This window comes from Oncorhynchus nerka, linkage group LG22, assembly GCF_034236695.1.
Source record: "Oncorhynchus nerka isolate Pitt River linkage group LG22, Oner_Uvic_2.0, whole genome shotgun sequence".
Taxonomy (NCBI): Eukaryota; Metazoa; Chordata; class Actinopteri; order Salmoniformes; family Salmonidae; genus Oncorhynchus; species Oncorhynchus nerka.
Window position 1 is genome coordinate 89,426,840 of NC_088417.1, and position 18,398 is coordinate 89,445,237.

An 18,398-nucleotide genomic window follows, 5' to 3' on the forward strand; every position below is an offset into this window, starting at 1 on the left:
AAGTTAATTTCTTCAGGATTGGTTTCCTGTCAACGGTACCGTTGTAAATCATGTAGCGCAATGTCACGTATGCTGATTTTAGCGGAACATTTTTTTGTGGTACATATCGGCTGAAAGCTTAAATTCTTGCTAATCTAACTGCATTATCCTATTTACAGTAACTATGACTGTGAAAAATGCCATGCTATTGTTTGAGAGCACAAAACAAAAAAACACTTCACCACGACAGGTTTGATACATTCACATCTAAAGGTGAAATATGTACTTACATTCTGAAATCTTGCTCTGATTTGTCATCCTAAGGGTCCCAGAAATAACACGTCATCATATACTAAAAAGGTCCATATAGCGATCGATTTTGTATTTCCACCCGTTCAACTTGCAAAGAAAGAAATCTGTGAAAATCTAATGCCAAACATTGTTTCAACCAGTCAAATTACGGTCATATTTATTAAATCAGACACCCTAAAATGTAACCAGACTTCACAATATTGTTTGGCATTTAGTATATCCAATAGGACACCAATTTTAGTAAGGGATGACACGGGCGGTGTTCACTTGATTGACTAACTTTGTCAAACGAGCACCAATCGTGTTCAAACCAAGCTAGCTACATAGCCAATGAGCTGGGCTTTATGAGAGTATGTGGAAACCCAGTATCCGTCGCACAATCATCCAGTGAACCTTGCGCCAGGAAGCTAGTTCCTCTTGGACATTCATGCAAGAATATGGCGAAGCGCATTACATTACATGCTGACCAGACCGGACACGTCGCTTGCGTCGCAAAATAAATGTAGAAATCCATGTTATTCAATTACTGCGCACACGCGCCAATGAGCGTCTGTGACGCCAAGGGCTAAAATAGAAGTCGTTCCTATTTCTGACACATATCGCGCTGAAAGTAATCTCCTCATTGGTTTATAGAAGCAGGTGCCATCTCCTCATTGGTTATACCCACGTGGGTAATTGAAAGACGAACTTTGTTGCCGGTTGTCATGGTAATACAACGAAAGTTTAGATGCGATCACCATATAAGTTCAAAGATGAAAAAGCCTGGAAGGAGGAGAGATGACGATTCGGTTGGTTGGCCGTTTTATGTGTGGATTAATTGTCAGAGTTGAGGTCCTTGTGCATTTCAGGTAAAATAACTCAATGTTTATATCCCAGGACAAATTAGCTAGCAACAGCAAGTTAGCTAAATAGGACAAATTAACATTAGCTAGCAAGTGCAAGCTACCTAGCTAAATTGCCATACATGTTTAATGCTTTTCGACCTGTCCCCAAATTAATGTCATTGGTTCAGTTTGTTTTGATATTTGAACCTGCATGTCGTGATCACGTTTGGTGTGGGGGGGCAAAATAAATGTATGCACAATAGCACACGCGCGCAGCCGGTTTGAGTTCCGTGTTAAGCATACCTGTGAGTCCAATTTGTAAGTCGCTCTGGATAAGAGCGTCTGCTAAATGACTTAAATGTAAATGTAAATGTAATGAAAGTTATGAAAACTAAGTGTTTTGCAAATGTTGAACTTACTTTATGGCTACTAATATTGGAAAAGCTAAATCAAAGTCTACAGATTTTGGACGATATTCTTGCAGAAAAATGTAATCGACAACAGCTAAATGAGAGGTAACGTTAGACTGGTAAGACTGGTTAGACTGGTAAGTGAAATACGAGTCTTTATATTCTCTTATATTGTATCACATTTGGCCATGATTGGTAGTCCCATAGGGAGGCGCACAATTGGCCCAACGTCGTCCGGGTTTGGCGTCATTGTAAATAAGAATTTGTACTGACTTGCCTAGTTAAATAAAGGTCAATTAAAAAGATGAACAGTCGTTTGGTGCTGAATGTTCTGCCAAAATGTGAGTAAGTGAATGAGAGCCAGATCCAATATTATTTTCCTCTGATACTCATCCTGTGCTTGTTTATGTCAGTACATTACTGATAGAACGTTGTATGGTCCCCTGCCACACACACCGCAGTGTGGTCCTACAGGACATGAACCAACCATCCAAAATAACACCACCCCACCCATGCTCACCAGGGCTTTCTTCTCGCAGAGGGAGTAGACAGCCTCCAGGCTGGGGTCAGAGTGCATGGGGTGGGAGTACATCCTGTGTTCGAATGCCTCCACCTTCTGGATGATCTTCTTCAGGCCTGGGTCCTTGATGCCCATGTCATCAATGGGGTCCAGCAGGGGAACTCCGTCTGGGAAGCGCTTCTGCACCTCCTGTGTGGTGGAGAAGGGACCAGAGAATGAAGCATAAGAACAGCTTTAATGAAAGTAAAATACAATAAAACTATATATAACAGTCTCCAATGTCCCAGCCTGTTTTCATGGAATAAAACTGATTTCTGAGTAGCTTGAGCAATAGTGTTAATGGTTGAGAAAGGCAGTGATGAACACAAGGCTGTCTCTCTCACCTGTATGGATTTCAGCATGCTCTGTCTGTTGTCATAAGGCCGGAGGTCTTTGGGGATGTAGAGACGGACTGAACTGATAGAGGTCAAGAGGCGGAGCATCACAGGAACCACCTGATCACAAAGACAAATAGTATATTATTTTATGTATACTTATAATAATATATTTTAAATATATTAGTATCTATTTAGTATCCAACATGGTAGCCATCATCGACTGCAGCAGGAGATCCTGAACACTTAATGGGGGTTTTAAACACAAATACAGCACTAAAATGCAATCCTGACTGCTGCTATGTCTACAAGTCTGTGGGATCTTTATCTTAGCACACCTGATTTAACCTTTCCAGTTTAAATCAAACTTGTTCCCCTAGCCTGTACTTCTAGTTAATGCAGCATAAGGCATTTAGCAGAAGCCAGCCCAGAGAGCAGGACCAGGAAGTGTTTTAGCTGGAGTTTATTGGCTCCTCTGAGATAATATGAGCCAAGAGGCAGCCAGGCAGCTGAGGTACTCTTGATGTAGACACAGAGCTCAGGGGTTTAGGACTGGTTGACAGAACTAAATAACACAAGACACTGGGACTCTAAAGGGACTAGCGTACAATTGAGGGAAAATGTGCCGCAACAGCAGAGGCAGTTTTAATGCATGGAATTCGGTGGATCTGGGTTCAAATACCACTTGAGATCATTCAAATACTTTGAGTGTATCCTTTAACCTGCCTGGAGGGCCAGGTGGTGGGCAGGGTTTGTACTTTAGGGGCTGTTCTATTGGTCCATTAAGCCAAGCAAACTTAAGTCAAATGTGCAGCAGCAACAGCTAATGAAATCAGGTAAAAAAATAACACTGTGGGAGTATATGAATGTGAACTCTTAACTGAAAGAGATCTAAGAGTTTGGAAGGTGTTTATATTACATGTTTTGAATGAGGAGCATCTTTTCCAACCACACAAGCATGGTATGTTTCAATCTGAGAATGAAGGGACGTCTTAAATGGCTCTAAATTAGATACCATTTTAGAAAATGTATCTTAAAATCAAGAGGATTTGCAGTATAGCCAAACATTATTCCATTTAATTGTGTGGATGTTGCTTTAAGTTGAAGAGAAGCTCTCTAGGACACAGCCCAGCAGCAGTTTGACCACTAACGCCTTGTTTGATGTTTGATTTCCTTCAGTCTCAAGGACAGCTAGTAACCCCTCCCATAATGATTGTGTGTGGACTACATTCTAGAATGTATTAATTTTGGATTCCATCCTACTGCTGACCACCAAACTAGGAGTATGTAGTGTCCAGTCGTCACAGGAATGCATACACATGGACTATTTCTCAATTGGCACCTATTGGGTCTCTGACCCCGTGTGAGGCCATACAGGGTCAAATGTAGTGCACTAGAATAGGGTGCTACTTCTGACAGAGCCATGGCGTTTTCCATCATATGCACACCTGCATTTCACCCTTCTCCCCAGTGGCAGCAGGTTTAGCAGCCTCTGTAGCTGCATTCTTCACACTCTCCTGACTACAGTGGACCAGCACCTCCACCACGTACAGAGGGTCTGCATCACCTGTACTGGCCTGGAGAAGAAAAACATACATACTCAACATGGGCACGACACTAAGTTGAAGGACAACACGTACATTACACAAAGGCCAAAAGTTGCAATATCCGTACTGTGAGACGTCTAAGGCAGCGCTACAGGGAGACAGAACGGACAGCTGATCGTCCTCGCAGAGGCAGACCACGTGTAACACCTGCACAGAATCAATACATCCGAACATCACACCTGCGGGACAGGTACAGGATGGCAACAACTGCCTGAGGTACACCAGGAACGCACAATCCCGCCATCAGTGCTCAGACTATTCGCAATAGGCTGAGAGAGGCTGGACTGAGGGCTTGTAGGCCTGTTGTATCACCGGCAACAACATCGCCTATGGGCACAAACCCACCATCGCTGGAACAGACAGGACTGGCAAAAAGGTGATCTTCACTGACGAGTCGCAGTTGTGTCTCACCAGGGGTGATGGTTGGATTCGAGTTTATCGTCGAAGGAATGAGCGTTACACCGAGACCTGTACTCTGAAGTGGGATCAATTTGGAGGTGGAGGGTCCGTCATAGTCTGGGGCGGTGTGTCACAGCATCATCGGACTGAGCATGTTGTCATTGTATGCAATCTCAACGCTGTGCGTTACAGGGAAGACATCCTCCTCCCTCATGTGGTACCCTTTCTGCAGGCTCATCCTTACATGACACTCCAGCATGACAAAGCCACCAGCCATACTGCTCATTCTATGCGTGAGTTCCTGCAAGACAGGAATGTCAGTGTTCTGCCATGGCCAGCGAAGAGCCCAGATCTCAATCCCATTGAGCACGTCTGGGACCTGTTGGATCGGGGGTGAGGGCTAGGGCCAAATGTCTGGGATCTTGCAGGCACCTTGGTGGAAGAGCGGGGTAACCTCTCACAGCAAGAACTGTCAAATCTGGTGCAGTCCATGAGAAGGAGATGCTCTGCCGTACTTAATTCAGCTGGTGGCCACACCAGATACTGACTGTTACTTTTGATTTTGACCCCCCCCCTTTCTTAAGGGACACATTTTTCCATGTCTGTGGAACTTGTTCAGTTTATGTCTCAGTTGTTGAATCTTGTTGTGGTCATACAAATATTTACACGTTAAGTTCGCTGAAAATTAAGTTTTTTTAATCCATATTACCTTGACGTTTGACTTCTTTGAGAAATTAACGACTACGCCCCATCCAAAGTCAACTTCTTCGTTTTTGACCTGTAAAAAAGGGTCAACGCAATTGGCACATCTGTATGTTCAGCAATAACCATAATAGTTCCTTATCTGAGCAAAACAAAGTTGTTTTCCACCTGCGGAAGCCTTGCTAAACAGAACAAAGACAAAGTAGATGGGAAATGGTGGAGCACAAGTTGTCTGTGTGGTTGTGCAATATAGAAATATTTCAGTTGGTGGTGTTGGTGCTGTGGTATGAGTGCTATTTGTTTCTAACCTTGACCAATCTACCAGGCTGGAGGAAAGGAAGGCAGTACTTGGGTTTGTGGACAAACTCTTCGATCTCTTTGCCCAGTTTAGCCAGCTGCTGGCGGATCTTATAGTAAGTGACCACACTCTCCTCGTTGGGGATCTCTATGGCGTTATACATCTTCTCCAGCTTTCCCATCTCTGTGGAGTTAAAACAGAGTTCAATCATACCCAGAGAAAAACTAGAATGGGAATTCTCATACTCTATTCTAATTCTAAGGTGATCATAGCAAACCTAACACATTGTCCACAGCGGTGGTCAAACGACACAGAAATAGCACCTGATGTTGCCATGTACAGTGTGTACAAAACATTAAGAACACCTTGCTAATATTGAGATGCTTGCTTGGCGGTCAGTGCATCAATACCGGTATTTGGTAAAATACGGTATACCAGGCAGCCCTAAGTGACATCAGTAAGGGACCATAGCTATCACCTGGTCAGTCTACGCCATGGAAAGAGCAGGTGTTCATGTTTTGTACACTCAGTGTATCAAGTTCAAATGCTCAAAGATAAAACATTACTTGTGCTATACTTAGCCAGACCAAATCAACAGAACAGAACATTGAATCAACTTGGTAAATTAATTTGAATAAAGCACCACTGTCAGGGGAATTCCTATGAAAGAGGATCCGAGAATTACATATAGGACTAGACTTGAGAAGTTGTCTGCACTCACTCTCTACGACGCCGGGCACAGCCCTGTAGTGCTGAAACTGGTAGAAAGACTTCTCCAGCATGTACTCCGGGTTGATCTCCTCCACCCGCAGCAGGTTGAGAACCATGTTGTAGGTGAGGTGGAAGGCACTGTTGAGAGGGTCAGCTGAGCCCTGTGGAGAGCGGGAGGAGAGAGGAAGGTTAAACAGGTCGCTATTCAGCAGGTTGAGGACCATGTTGTAGGTGAGGTGGAACAGGAGAGGAAGTAAGGCTGAGCGATACATAAAATTAATTTGATTAATTCGAATGTTTGTTTTTATGTGCGAATTTCCAAATTCCTTCATGGCAAGAAACGATGTTCTTTGTATTTTTCGTTTATGTCCGCTTGTTCCCATGTTGTCTTTTTGGTCTCGTCTCTTTTGCTCCTTCTCATGTACACCAGAGATCTGAATATAATGGCGAGATGCTCATGTTTCCACCCTAATAATGGGAGTTGTTGTCCCAAAGGCTGAAAGGCAGGCAACAAACTTATCTCCAAAATAAGCCCATAGAAACGCATGGGGCTTATTTGGGACAGATTCTGCGAGAGTGAAACCTCTCGCTTCGCCTCTTCCTCTGTTTACACACACACACACACACACACACACAAACCGCTCCCCCTGCAACACACAACAAATAAAGTTGAGAGATCACTTCTTCCTCTCTGTCAAGCGGTTTCAACTCGCTATTTGCATTTGAGGTTTGGTCCAACAGAATGGATCATATGGACACAAACACATTGAGACATTACACTGTAATAGAGAAGTTACCCTTTCTATCTACACCATTTTAATGCCTCAACTACTCAAATTGCACGCAGAACAGACACTACTAAAACTAAAGTATCAATGAACATTGATTCTGGAAAATTAATGTTCAGGTTGCAGTACCGCTAGCAGCTTTTAAGCCAAAGACTTATACTAGCTGTCTAGTCTGTTCTATAAAAGTGTAATAAGCATAAAACAATTATATAAGGAATTGGTAACTTGTTCGCATTCTGAAAAATGAGGCAGGTAATTTATTTCAACATCTGAACAAATTGGACAGACTAACATGCTGTTCAAATGGTTGGAGACGGCTGTGTTCATAATTCAACTGTTCTGATGTGTTCGCAAGTAAATAGATCGAAGTAGGCTAAACTTGAGGTATAAAGATTAGCTGGCTACTCACTAGCACGTGGACTTGTGCTTGAGAGATTGTGTTTGAGACCCGTGTTCATTGTTCTATAATGCCTGCTTCAAGAAGTTAATCATTATTCGTGCATTGTGCATGGTTCTGGTCAAATTTGTAACAAAAAGGGTATTTTCATAGACCGACTTAAACAAAAAAGCACGTTAAACTATTTGATTAAATAATAACATTTTTAGTGGGGCTTATATTTAGCATTAAAACATTGTACATGAGATATACACTACATGGCCAAAAGTGTGTGGACACCTGTGCATCGAACATTTCATTCTAAAATCATTGACATTAATTTGGAGTTGGTCCCCCCTTTGCTGCGATAACAGCCTCCACTCTTCTGGGAAGGCTTTCCACTTGATGTTGAAACATTGCTGCGGGAATTGCTTCCATTCAGCCACAAGAGCATTAGTGAGGTCGGGCGCTAATGTTGGGCAATAAGGCCTGGCTTGCATTCTGCGCTCCAAATCATCCCAAAGGTGTTCACATTTTTTTTATTTAACCTTTATTTAACCAGGTAGGCTAGTTGAGAACAAGTACTCATTTACAACTGCGACCTGGCCAAGATAAAGCACAGCAGTTCGATACATACAACACCGAGTTATACACATGGAAAAAACAAACAGTCAATAATACAGTAGGAAAAAAAGTCTATATACAGTGTGTGCAAATGAGGTAAGGGAGGTATTTATTTATTTTATTTTACCTTTATTTTACTAGGCAAGTCAGTTAAGAACAAATTCTTATTTTCAATGGGTTAACTGCCTGTTCAGGGGCAGCTCGGGGATTTGAACTTGCAACCTTTCGGTTACTAGTCTAATGCTCTAACCACTAGGCTACCCTGCCGCCCCAGGGGCGTAAGGCAATAAATAGGCCATAGTGGCGAGGTAATTACGATATAGCAATTAAACACAGGAGCGATAGATGTGCAGAATATAAACGTGCAAGTAGAGATACTGGGGTGCAAAATAAATAAATAAATACAGTATGGGGGTGAGGTAGTTGGATGGGCTATTTACAGATAGGCTACATACAGGTGCAATGATCTGTGAACTGCTCTGACAGCTGGTGCTTGAATTTAGTGAGGGAGATATGAGTCTCCAGCTTCAGTGATTTTTGCAGTTAATTCCAGTCATTGGCAGCAGAGAACTGGAAGGAAAGGCGGCCAAAGGAGAAATTGGCTTTGGGGGTGACCAGTGAAATATACCTGCTGGAGCGCGTACTGCGAGTGGGTGCTGCTACCGGTGAACTGAGATAAGGCGGGGTTTTACCTAGCAAAGACTTGTAGATGACCTGGAGCCAATGGGTTTGGCGACGAGTATGAAGCGAGGGCCAGCCAACGAGAGCATACAGGTCGCAGTGGTGGGTAGTATATGGGGCTTTGGTGACAAAACGGATGGCACTGTGATAGACTGCATCCAATTTGTTGAGTAGAGTGTTGGAGGCTATTTTATAGATGACATCGCCGAAGTCGAGGATCGGTAGGATAGTCAGTTTTACGAGGGTATGTTTGCCAGCATGAGTGAAGGTTGCTTTTTGCGAAATAGGAAGCCGATTCTAGATTTAATCTTGGATTGAAGATGCTTAATGTGGGTCTGGAAAGTGTACAGTCTAACCAGACACCTAGATACGTGTAGTTGTCCACATATTCTAAGTCAGAACCATCCAGAGTAGTGATGCTGGACCGGCAAGCAGGTGCGGGCAGCAATCGGTTGAAGAGGATGCATTTAGTTTTACTTGCATTTAAGAGCAGTTGGGAGGCCACGGAATGAGAGTTGTATGGCATTGAAGCTCATCTGGAGGTTAGTTAACAGTGTCCAAAGAAGGGCCAGATGTATACAGAATGGTGTCGTCTGCATAGAGGTGGATCAGAGAAGCACCAGCAGCAAGAGCGACATCATTGATGTATACAGAGAAGAGAGTCGGCCCGAGAATTGAACCCTGTGACACCCCCATAGAGACTGCAAGAGGTCCGGACAACAGGCCCTCCGATTTTACGCACTGAACTCTATTAGAGAAGTAATTGGTGAACCAGGCGAGGCTGTCATTTGAGAAACCAAGGCTGTTGAGTTTGCCGATAAGAAAGTGGTGATTGACAGAGTCTAAAGCCTTGGCCAGGTCGATGAAAACGGCTGCACAGTATTCTCTTATTGATGGCAGTGATATTGTTTAGGACATTGAGCGTGGCTGAGGTGTACCCATGACCAGCTCGGAAACCAGATTGCATAGCGGAGAAGGTACGGTGGGATTCAAAATGGCCGGTGATCGGTTTGTTAACTTGGCTTTCGAAGACCTTAGAAAGGCAGGGTAGGATATAGGTATGTAGCAGTTTGGGTCTCGAGTGTCTCCCCCTTTGAAGAGGGGGATGACCGAGGCAGCTTTCCAATCTTTGGGGATCTCAGAGGATACGAAAGAGAGGTTGAACAGGCTAGTAATAGGGGTTGCAACAATTTCATGTGATAATTTTAGAAAGAGAGGGTCCAGATTGTCTAGCCCAGGTGATTTGTAGGGGTCCAGATTTTGCAGCTCTTTCAGAACATCAGCCATCTGGATTTGGGTGAAGGAGAATTGCAGGAGGCTTGGGGGAGTTGCAGGGCAGTTACCCGGGGTAGGGGTAGCCAGGTGGAAAGCATGGTCAGCCGTAGAAAAATGCTTTTTGAAATTCTCAATTATCGTGGATTTATCGGTGGTGACAGTGTTTCCTAGCCTCAGTGCCGTGGGCAGCTGGGAGGAGGTGTTCTTATTCTCCATGGACTTTTTTAGAGTTTGTGCTACAAATTTCTGCTTGAAAAAGCTAGCCTTAGCTTTCCTAACTGCCTGTGTATATTGGTTCCTAACGTCCCTGAAAAGTTGCATATCACGGGGGATATTTGATGCTAGTGCAGTACACCACAGGATGTTTTTGTGCTGGTCAAGGGCAGAGGTCTGGAGTGAACCAAGGGCTATATATCTGTTCCTGATTTTTTTTAATGGGGCATGCTTATTTAAGATGGTGAGGAAGACACTTTTAAAGAATAACAAGGCATAATCTACTGATGGGATGAGGTAAATATCCTTCCAGGATACACGGGCCAGGTCGATTAGAATGGCCTGCTCGCTGAAGTGTTTCAGGGAGCGTTTGACAGTGATGAGGGGTGGTCGTTTGACCCATTATGGATGCAGGCAATGAGGCAGTGATCGCTGAGATCTTGGTTGAAGACAGCAGAGGTGTATTTGGAGGGCAAGTTGGCTAGGATGATATCTATGAGGGTGCCCGTGTTTACGGAATTGGGTTTGTACCTGGTAGGTTCATTGATAATTTGTGTGAGATTGAGGGCATCAAGCTTAGATTGTAGGATGGCCGGGGTGTTAAGCATGTCCCAGTTTAGGTCACCTAGCAGTACGGGCTCTGAAGATAAACAGGGGGAAATCAATTCACATATGGTGTCCAGGGCACAGCTGGGGGCAGAGGGAGGTCTATAGCAAGCGGCAACAGTGAGAGACTTGTTTCTGGAAAGGTGGATTTTTTAGAAGTAGAAGCTCAAATTGTTTGGGTACAGATCTGGATAGTAAGACAACTCTGCAGGCCATCTCTGCAGTAGATTGCAACTCCACCCCCTTTGACAGTTGTATCTCGAATGGAAAATGTTATAGTTAGAGATGGAAATTTCAGGATTTTTGGTGGTCTTCCTAAACCAGGATTCAAACACAGCTAGGACATCCAGGTTGGCAGTGTGTGCTAAAGCAGTTTATAAAACAAACTTAGAGAGGAGGCTTCTGATGTTCCGATTAATCGGAATGGCTGATTAATTAGGGCCGATTTCAAGTTTTCATAACAATCGGTAATCGGCATTTTTGGACATCGATTGCGGCCGATTACATTGCACTCCACGAGGAGACTGCGTGGTAGGCTGCCTACCTGTTACGCGAGTGCCGCAAGAAGCCAAGGTAAGTTGCTAGCTAGCATTAAACGTATCTTATAAAAAACAATCAATCTTAACATAATCACTAGTAAACTACACATGATTGATGATATTACTAGTTTATCTAGCTTGTCCTGCGTTGCGTTGCATATAATCGATGCGGTGCCTGTTTATTTCTCATCGAATCACAGCCTACTTCGCCAAATGGGTGATTATTTAACAAGCGCATTCGCGAAAAAAGCACTGTCGTTGCACCAATGTGTACCTAACCATAAACATCAATGCCCTTCTTTAAAATTAATACACAAGTATATATTGTTAAACCTGCATATTTTGTTAATATTGCCTGCTAACATGAATTTCTTTTAACTAGAAACATTTTTGCGTTCCGTGCAAGCAGTCAGGGTATATGCAGCAGTTTGGGCCGCCTGGCTCGTTGCAAACTGTGTGAAGACCATTTAATCCTAATAAAGACCATAATTAATTTGCCAGAATTGTACAGAATTATGACATAACATTTAAGGTTCTGCAACGTAACAACAATATTTAGACTTAGGGATGCCACCCGTTAGATAAAATATGGAACGGTTCCGTATTTCACCGAAAGAATAAACGTTTTGTTTTCGAAATGATAGGTCATTATTATGGTCAAATCTGGAAACTAAGGCTCGTATTTCTGTGTGTTATTATGTTATAATTAAGTCTATGATTTGATAGAGCAGTCTGACTGAGCCGTGGTAGGCAGGAGCAGGCTCGTAAGCATTCATTCAAACAGCACTTTCGTGCGTTTGCCAGCAGCTCTTCGCTGTGCTTCAAGCATTGAGCTTTTTATGACTTCAAGCCGATCAACTCCCGACATTAGGCTGGTGTAACCGATGTAAAATGGCTAGCTAGTTAGCTCGGTGTGCGCTAATAGCTTTTTAAACGTCACTCACTCAGACTTGGAGTAGTTGTTCCCCTAGCTCTGCATGGGTAACACTGCATCGAGGGTGGCTGTTGTCGATGTGTTCCTGGTTCAAGCAAAGGTAGCGGCGAGGAGAGGGGTGGAAGCTATACTGTTACACTGGCAATACTAAAGTGCCTATAAGAACATCCAATAGTCAAAGGTATATGAAATACAAATGGTAGAGAGAGAAATAGTCCTATAATTCCTATAATAACTACAACCTAAAACTTCTTACCTGGGAATATTGAAGACTCATATTAAAAGGAACCACCAGCTTTCATATGTTCTCATGTTCTGAGCAAGGAACTTAAACATTAGCTTTCTTACATGGCACATATTGCACTTTTACTTTCTTCTCCAACACTTTGTTTTTGCATTATTTAAACCAAATTGAACATGTTTCATTATTTATTTGAGACTAAATATATTTTATTGATGTATTATATTAAGTGAAAATAAGTGTTCATTCAGTATTGTTGTAATTGTCATTATTACAAATATATATATTTTTTTAAATCGTCCGATTAATTGGTATGAGCTTTTTTTTGGTCCTCCAATAATCGGTATCGGCGTTGAAAAATCATAATCGGTCGACCTCTAGTTGAGACCACTCGCCAACGAAGCCAAGGGCAGTTTGAGTTTTGCAGATACTGTCTTGCGCAATCGAAAGTCTTAGTGAGCGATTACAACAGAATAGTCAGAAGAGAAATGAGATCTCCAGGGGGGCCAGAATTTAAAATGAGACATTTCACTCCCTGCCATTAATCTGTCATGTGTTAAACTGCCCCTTGGCCCATTAAAGACCCAGTTGTGCAAGCCTAAATGGATCTCAACCCAGGACCAACAACCCAAGGTACCAGAGCAGAGACATGGAGGACTGACTGTTGTCCCAGAGGCAACTTTAACATGACAGACCCCTAAATGGAGAGAATAAGGTTTAAGGTTTGGAGTTTGAGGCCTGCAAGCCTGTTAATCAAACCAAGCCTCCAGACGTCCCTGGTCATATCATGACTCCCTTTGCAAAACTTCTACAGAACTCCAAAAATGGATCAGGAAGGGGGTTGAGGTTTGAATGTTTAAGTCAGTTAATCATACCAAGAGTCCTTAGGTACCTGATGATATCATGGCTCCCTAAAGTTTAATAGAAGTGTTTGGCTACAGCTGAGTGAGTTTGTAAATGACCCGTGGGTCAGGAAGTTCAGAGAAGTGTTTTTCTGCACACGCCTGTGTGTGTTCGGCTGTGGAGTGTGTTCGTTAACGACCCGAGGGCCGGGAAGTAGCTCTATGACCCAGGAGACAACCCCAAAATGACTGACTCACTCTCCCACTGCAGCTCAGGAGGATATGAGGGTCTTGGCTCAGGTTGCGATTGTAAATCCCTTAATCTCTCCACCCCCCTCATTGCAATCATTCGCAGAGTCTGTATGTCACTTGGACAGCGTGTGGAGGGGAGAGATTGAGTCGTTCTGAGAACACTTGGGGAGCTGTGTTGGCACGAGAACCATTGTGACATCATCCCAACAGGGGTTAGGATTATTGCAACGTTCCAAAAGTTACTGGTCTGGTGCTGAACGGGTTTTACAACTGGCCAAAGTCTACAAGGACTCAAAACACATGTCTTAGTACGTACACTGTATAACGTCTAAAGAAGATATCAATGCCAAGACTTCAGGCATCCCAATGGTTCGTGTGTATTGACACAGTTTACACATGGAGATAAACTATGATGATTAATCATTCATCTCCAAGAATATGTTCCACAGACACACACGGTTGTTATTTAAAAACCCCAGTGTGCAGCCTGTGGAGTCTGTAGTACCTTGAGCAGCTGTTTCCCCACTGCAGGGCTCATCTTCTCATCAACCATGAAGATGACAATACCTCTCTCGTCCATCCCTCTCCTGCCAGCTCGGCCAGACATCTGAATGTACTCGCCAGACGTGATCTAACAGAGAGACACGCACAACTCATTAATATGGTTACACATCTGTCACACACAGCACATCAACATTCACACAGAGATGTAATGTAGAGCAGAATAAATGTGTAGGACCAAGGAAACAAGGAAAACTTTCAGTTTCTAGTCATTCAAACCAAAGTGTACAGAATGTCATGGGAAGGATTCTTTTAGAGGTCTACATGTACATGTTCAAATGCTTTTTTACGCCTTCCGACGAACCTTCAATTAGGGAAAGCGGCAATACAGGACTAAGATCGAATCGTACTACACCGACTCTGATGCTCGTCGGATGTGACGGGGCTTGCAAACCATTAGCCTACTAAGGGAAGCACTGCCGAGGGCTTCCCAATGACACGAGCCTACCAGAGGAGCTAAACTACTATGCTCGCTTCGAGGCAAATAACACTGAAACATGCATGAGATGCACCAGCTGTTGCCGGAAGACTGTGTGATCACGCTCTCCGCAGCCGATGTAAGACCTTTAAACAGGTCAACATTCACAAGGCCGCAGGGCCAGACGGATTACCAGGACGTGTACTGCGAGCATGCGCTGACCAACTGGCAAGTGACTTTACTGACATTATCAACCTCTCCCAGGTGGTAAAGGTAGGTAACAACACATCCACCACGCTGATCCTCAACAGAGGGGCCTCTCAGGGGTGCGTGCTCTGTCCCCTTCTGTACTCCTTGTTCACTCATGACTGCTCAGCCAAGAATGACTCAAAACCCCATCATTAAGTTTGCCGATGACACAACAGTGTTAGGCCTGATCACCGACAACAACGAGAGAGCCTATGGGGAGGTGGTCAGAGACCTGGCCGTGTGGTGCCAGGACAACAACCTCTCCCTAAACGTGATCAAGACAAAGGAGATGAATGTGGACTACAGGAAAAAGAGGACAGAGCGCGCCCCCATTCTCATCGACAGGGCTGTAGCGGAGCAGGATCAGAGCTTCAAGTTCCTTGGTGTCCACATCACCAACAGTTGTGAAGAGGGCACGACAAAACCTATTCCCCCCCAGGAGACTGAAAAGATTTGGCATGGGTCCTCAGATCCTCAAAAGGTTCTACAGCTGCACCATCACGAGCATCCTGACTGGTTGCATCACTGCCTGATATGGCAACTGCTCGGCCTCCAACCGCAAGGCTAGTGCGAACGCCCCAGTACATCACTGGGGCCAAGCTTCCTGCCATCCAGGACCTCTATACCAGGCGGTGTCAGAGGAAGGCCCTAAAAATTGTCAAAGACTCCAGCCACCTTGGTAATAGACTTTTATCTCTGCTACCGCACAGCAAGCAGTACCGGAGCGCCAAGTCTAGGTCGAAGAGGCTTCTAAACAGCTTCTACCCCCAAGCCATAAGACACCGCAATGTCTAATCAAATGGCTACCCAGATTATTTGCACCCCCCCCTTTTACACCGCTGCTACTCTCTGTTACCATGTATGCATAGTCACTTTAATAACTCCACCTACATGTACATATTACCTCAACTAACCGGTGCACATTGACTCTGTATATAGTCTCGCTATTGTTATTTTACAGCTGCTCTTTAATTACTTGTTACTTTTATTTCTTATTCTTATTTGTTTTTAACTGCATTGTTGGTTAGGAGCTCATAAGTAAGCATTTCACTGTAAAGTCTACACCTGTTGTATTCGGCATTTCACTGTAAAGTCTACACCTGTTGTATTCAGCATTTCACTGTAAAGTCTACACCTGTTGTATTCAGCATTTCACTGTAAAGTCTACACCTGATGTATTCGGCACATGTGACAAATAAAACTTCATTTGATTCTTATGCAAAAATGTTTATTATATTATACTGAGCCATTTACTTTATGATCGTATTCTTAACTTTTATTGTGGTTGTTGCATTGTCGAGGAGGAACCTGCAAGTAAGCATTTCGTTGGACGGTGTTTACCATGTGTATCCCAGACTAGTAAAACTTGAAACTTTACCCTGGCGTTGCAACACCTCTTCAGAACATTAACATGGAGGAGAGCTGGAACGCCTTGATTTGCCCCTTGGCTTTAAAACCCTCTGCTTTACTAACGCTGCATGACACACATGGCCCTGATTAGGCTAATCAACAGATTTTCTTTCATCTCTAACTGTATAAACATTCTCTGCCACGAAACTAACCCCAACAGCTCTGTTGATACCTTCATCATGCAGATTCAATCATAATCTCTTGGGCATTTTTGGTGCTCTACATCATAAGGTCCTGATTATAAGACTGGCTCTGGACGGTCCTCTCCTCATAAATCTCTGAGAGGGGGAAGGGGAGGAGGGAGGGATGGAAAAAGACGAGCATATGGAGCGAGATAAGAGGGAGCAGTCACCCCACGAAGAGGCCCTGGATTTCTGCTCTCTGTTTTGTTACTGAGGGAGGGAAGGAGAGACGGAGGAGAGGAGAAGGGAAGCCTTGACTGCATGCGTGGTGTTCTGGCACCAGTTTAACCACACCAGATGTTATTCGCGAGTCTCTTGGACAGCCGCTTCCCTTTCCCTCTCTCCTCATCTTTTCTCCCCCATATCCCTCTCCGAGCCAGAGGTGTAACGATCTGGCCCTTTCATTCCCTACAGCTTGATTCACGGCCGGCCCCCGTGGCCCCCAGCTCCTCACATAAACAATACGTGGCTGTTTATCTTACGACAGAGACTCCCAGCTCCCTCTGTGCTCCCTCCGTGGCCTTATAAAGGCGTCAATGCACACACACAACGGAAATGATGAACCCTCAATATGACCTGTTAGACAGAGAGAAGAGCGCTGCACTACATGAAGTTAACCCTGGGCTCATCCGTCAATCTGGTTGCAACATAGCAGAAATTACCCACAGACGTGTGGGTATTGAGTTGAACCTAATTAATGCTATTAATCATTCCAGGGAGCGATGAAACTTACAAGGAAGAAAAATGTCCCCATGAGGACACAGTCAGTCACTGACATAATGGAGTGACCCTGTCTTTACCAACGTGGTACAATCACAGGTATGTGAGAGCAAGGCTCATCAAAACGAGTGCTACCCGACGGGAGCCTGGCTCATCAAAAGGTGCATTACCCAGCTGGAGCCTGGCTCATCAAAAGGTACGTTACCCAGCTGGAGCCTGGCTCATCAAAAGATACGTTACCCAGCGGGAGCCTGGCTCATTAAAAGGTGCGTTACCCAGCTGGAGCCTGGCTCATCAAAAGGTGCGTTACCCAGCGGGAGCCTGGCTCATTAAAACGAGTGTTACCCAGCGGGAGCCTGGCTCATCAAAAGGTGCATTACCCAGCTGGAGCCTGGCTCATCAAAAGGTACGTTACCCAGCGGGAGCCTGGCTCATTAAAAGGTGTGTTACCCAGCGGGAGCCTGGCTCATTAAAAGGTGGTTTACCCAGCGGGAGCCTGGCTCATTAAAAGGTGCGTTACCCAGCGGGAGCCTGGCTCATTAAAAGGTGCGTTACCCATCGGAAGTCTTTGCCGTCAAACTTGCGTGCGCTGGTGAACAGGACGGTGCGGGCAGGCATGTTGATGCCCATGGCAAAGGTCTCTGTGGCAAACAACGCCTGAGGAGAAAGGATCAACAACAATACATTTAGCAAACTCACTCCAATTTAAAACACACAGGAATGGCTATAGCTTTTTCACCCTATTGAGCTGAGATTAGCCGAGGTATACTGTGCTAGTCTGGTTGGATCCATAATAGTTGCTGGAACCGTGCTGGAAATGACAATATCCAAGCCAGCACAGTATGTTTGGGGTGGGAGTGATAGCATGAAAAGGTTTCAAGTGAATGACAACATTCTGTATAAGTTAAAGTGAGATCCAGGTAAGTTCCAGACCGGCAAGGCCTACCTTAATTAGCCCCTCAGAGAAGAGGATCTCAATGGTTTCCTTCAGGATGGGGAGCAGTCCCCCGTGGTGAATCCCTATACCTCTCTTCAGTAGTGGTAGAACATTCTCTACCTGGAAACACAGCAATAATAAGTCATTTGATGAATATAACTCATTTATTGTTAAAGACACACTAACATATGTCAAAGACAGGACAATCTAGAAATCAGTGAAGCCATACAATGATGTCAGATCAAAATGTAAAACTTTTTTATTTATTTTTTTACTGTTCACATTAGCTTAAGCCAGCCATCTGAAGAATAAAAATATGCTGTCCTCCTCTGACCCTAGCAGAGCCACACACATGGTTGTGACCATTACCAGACCCTCTGAGCCAGCCTTCAAACTGCAGCAGCCTTCTGACAA

The 18,398-nt window shown here is 44.2% G+C and overlaps 1 protein-coding gene across 2 annotated transcripts in view; it reads right to left on the bottom strand.

The window, feature by feature from the left end:
• Positions 1-18,398, bottom strand: part of LOC115105969 (exosome RNA helicase MTR4-like) — a 49,795-nt gene that overhangs the window by 17,248 nt on the left and 14,149 nt on the right. For both annotated transcript variants that reach the window (XM_029628516.2, XM_029628517.2), the window contains exons 12-20: positions 17,994-18,104; positions 17,603-17,704; positions 14,013-14,138; positions 6,147-6,297; positions 5,436-5,608; positions 5,135-5,203; positions 3,868-3,996; positions 2,429-2,539; positions 2,046-2,234 (exon numbers count right to left, since the gene is read on the bottom strand). In XM_029628516.2, coding sequence (XP_029484376.1) covers positions 2,046-2,234; positions 2,429-2,539; positions 3,868-3,996; positions 5,135-5,203; positions 5,436-5,608; positions 6,147-6,297; positions 14,013-14,138; positions 17,603-17,704; positions 17,994-18,104 — 1,161 coding nt within the window. The remainder of the gene's footprint in view (positions 1-2,045; positions 2,235-2,428; positions 2,540-3,867; positions 3,997-5,134; positions 5,204-5,435; positions 5,609-6,146; positions 6,298-14,012; positions 14,139-17,602; positions 17,705-17,993; positions 18,105-18,398) is intronic.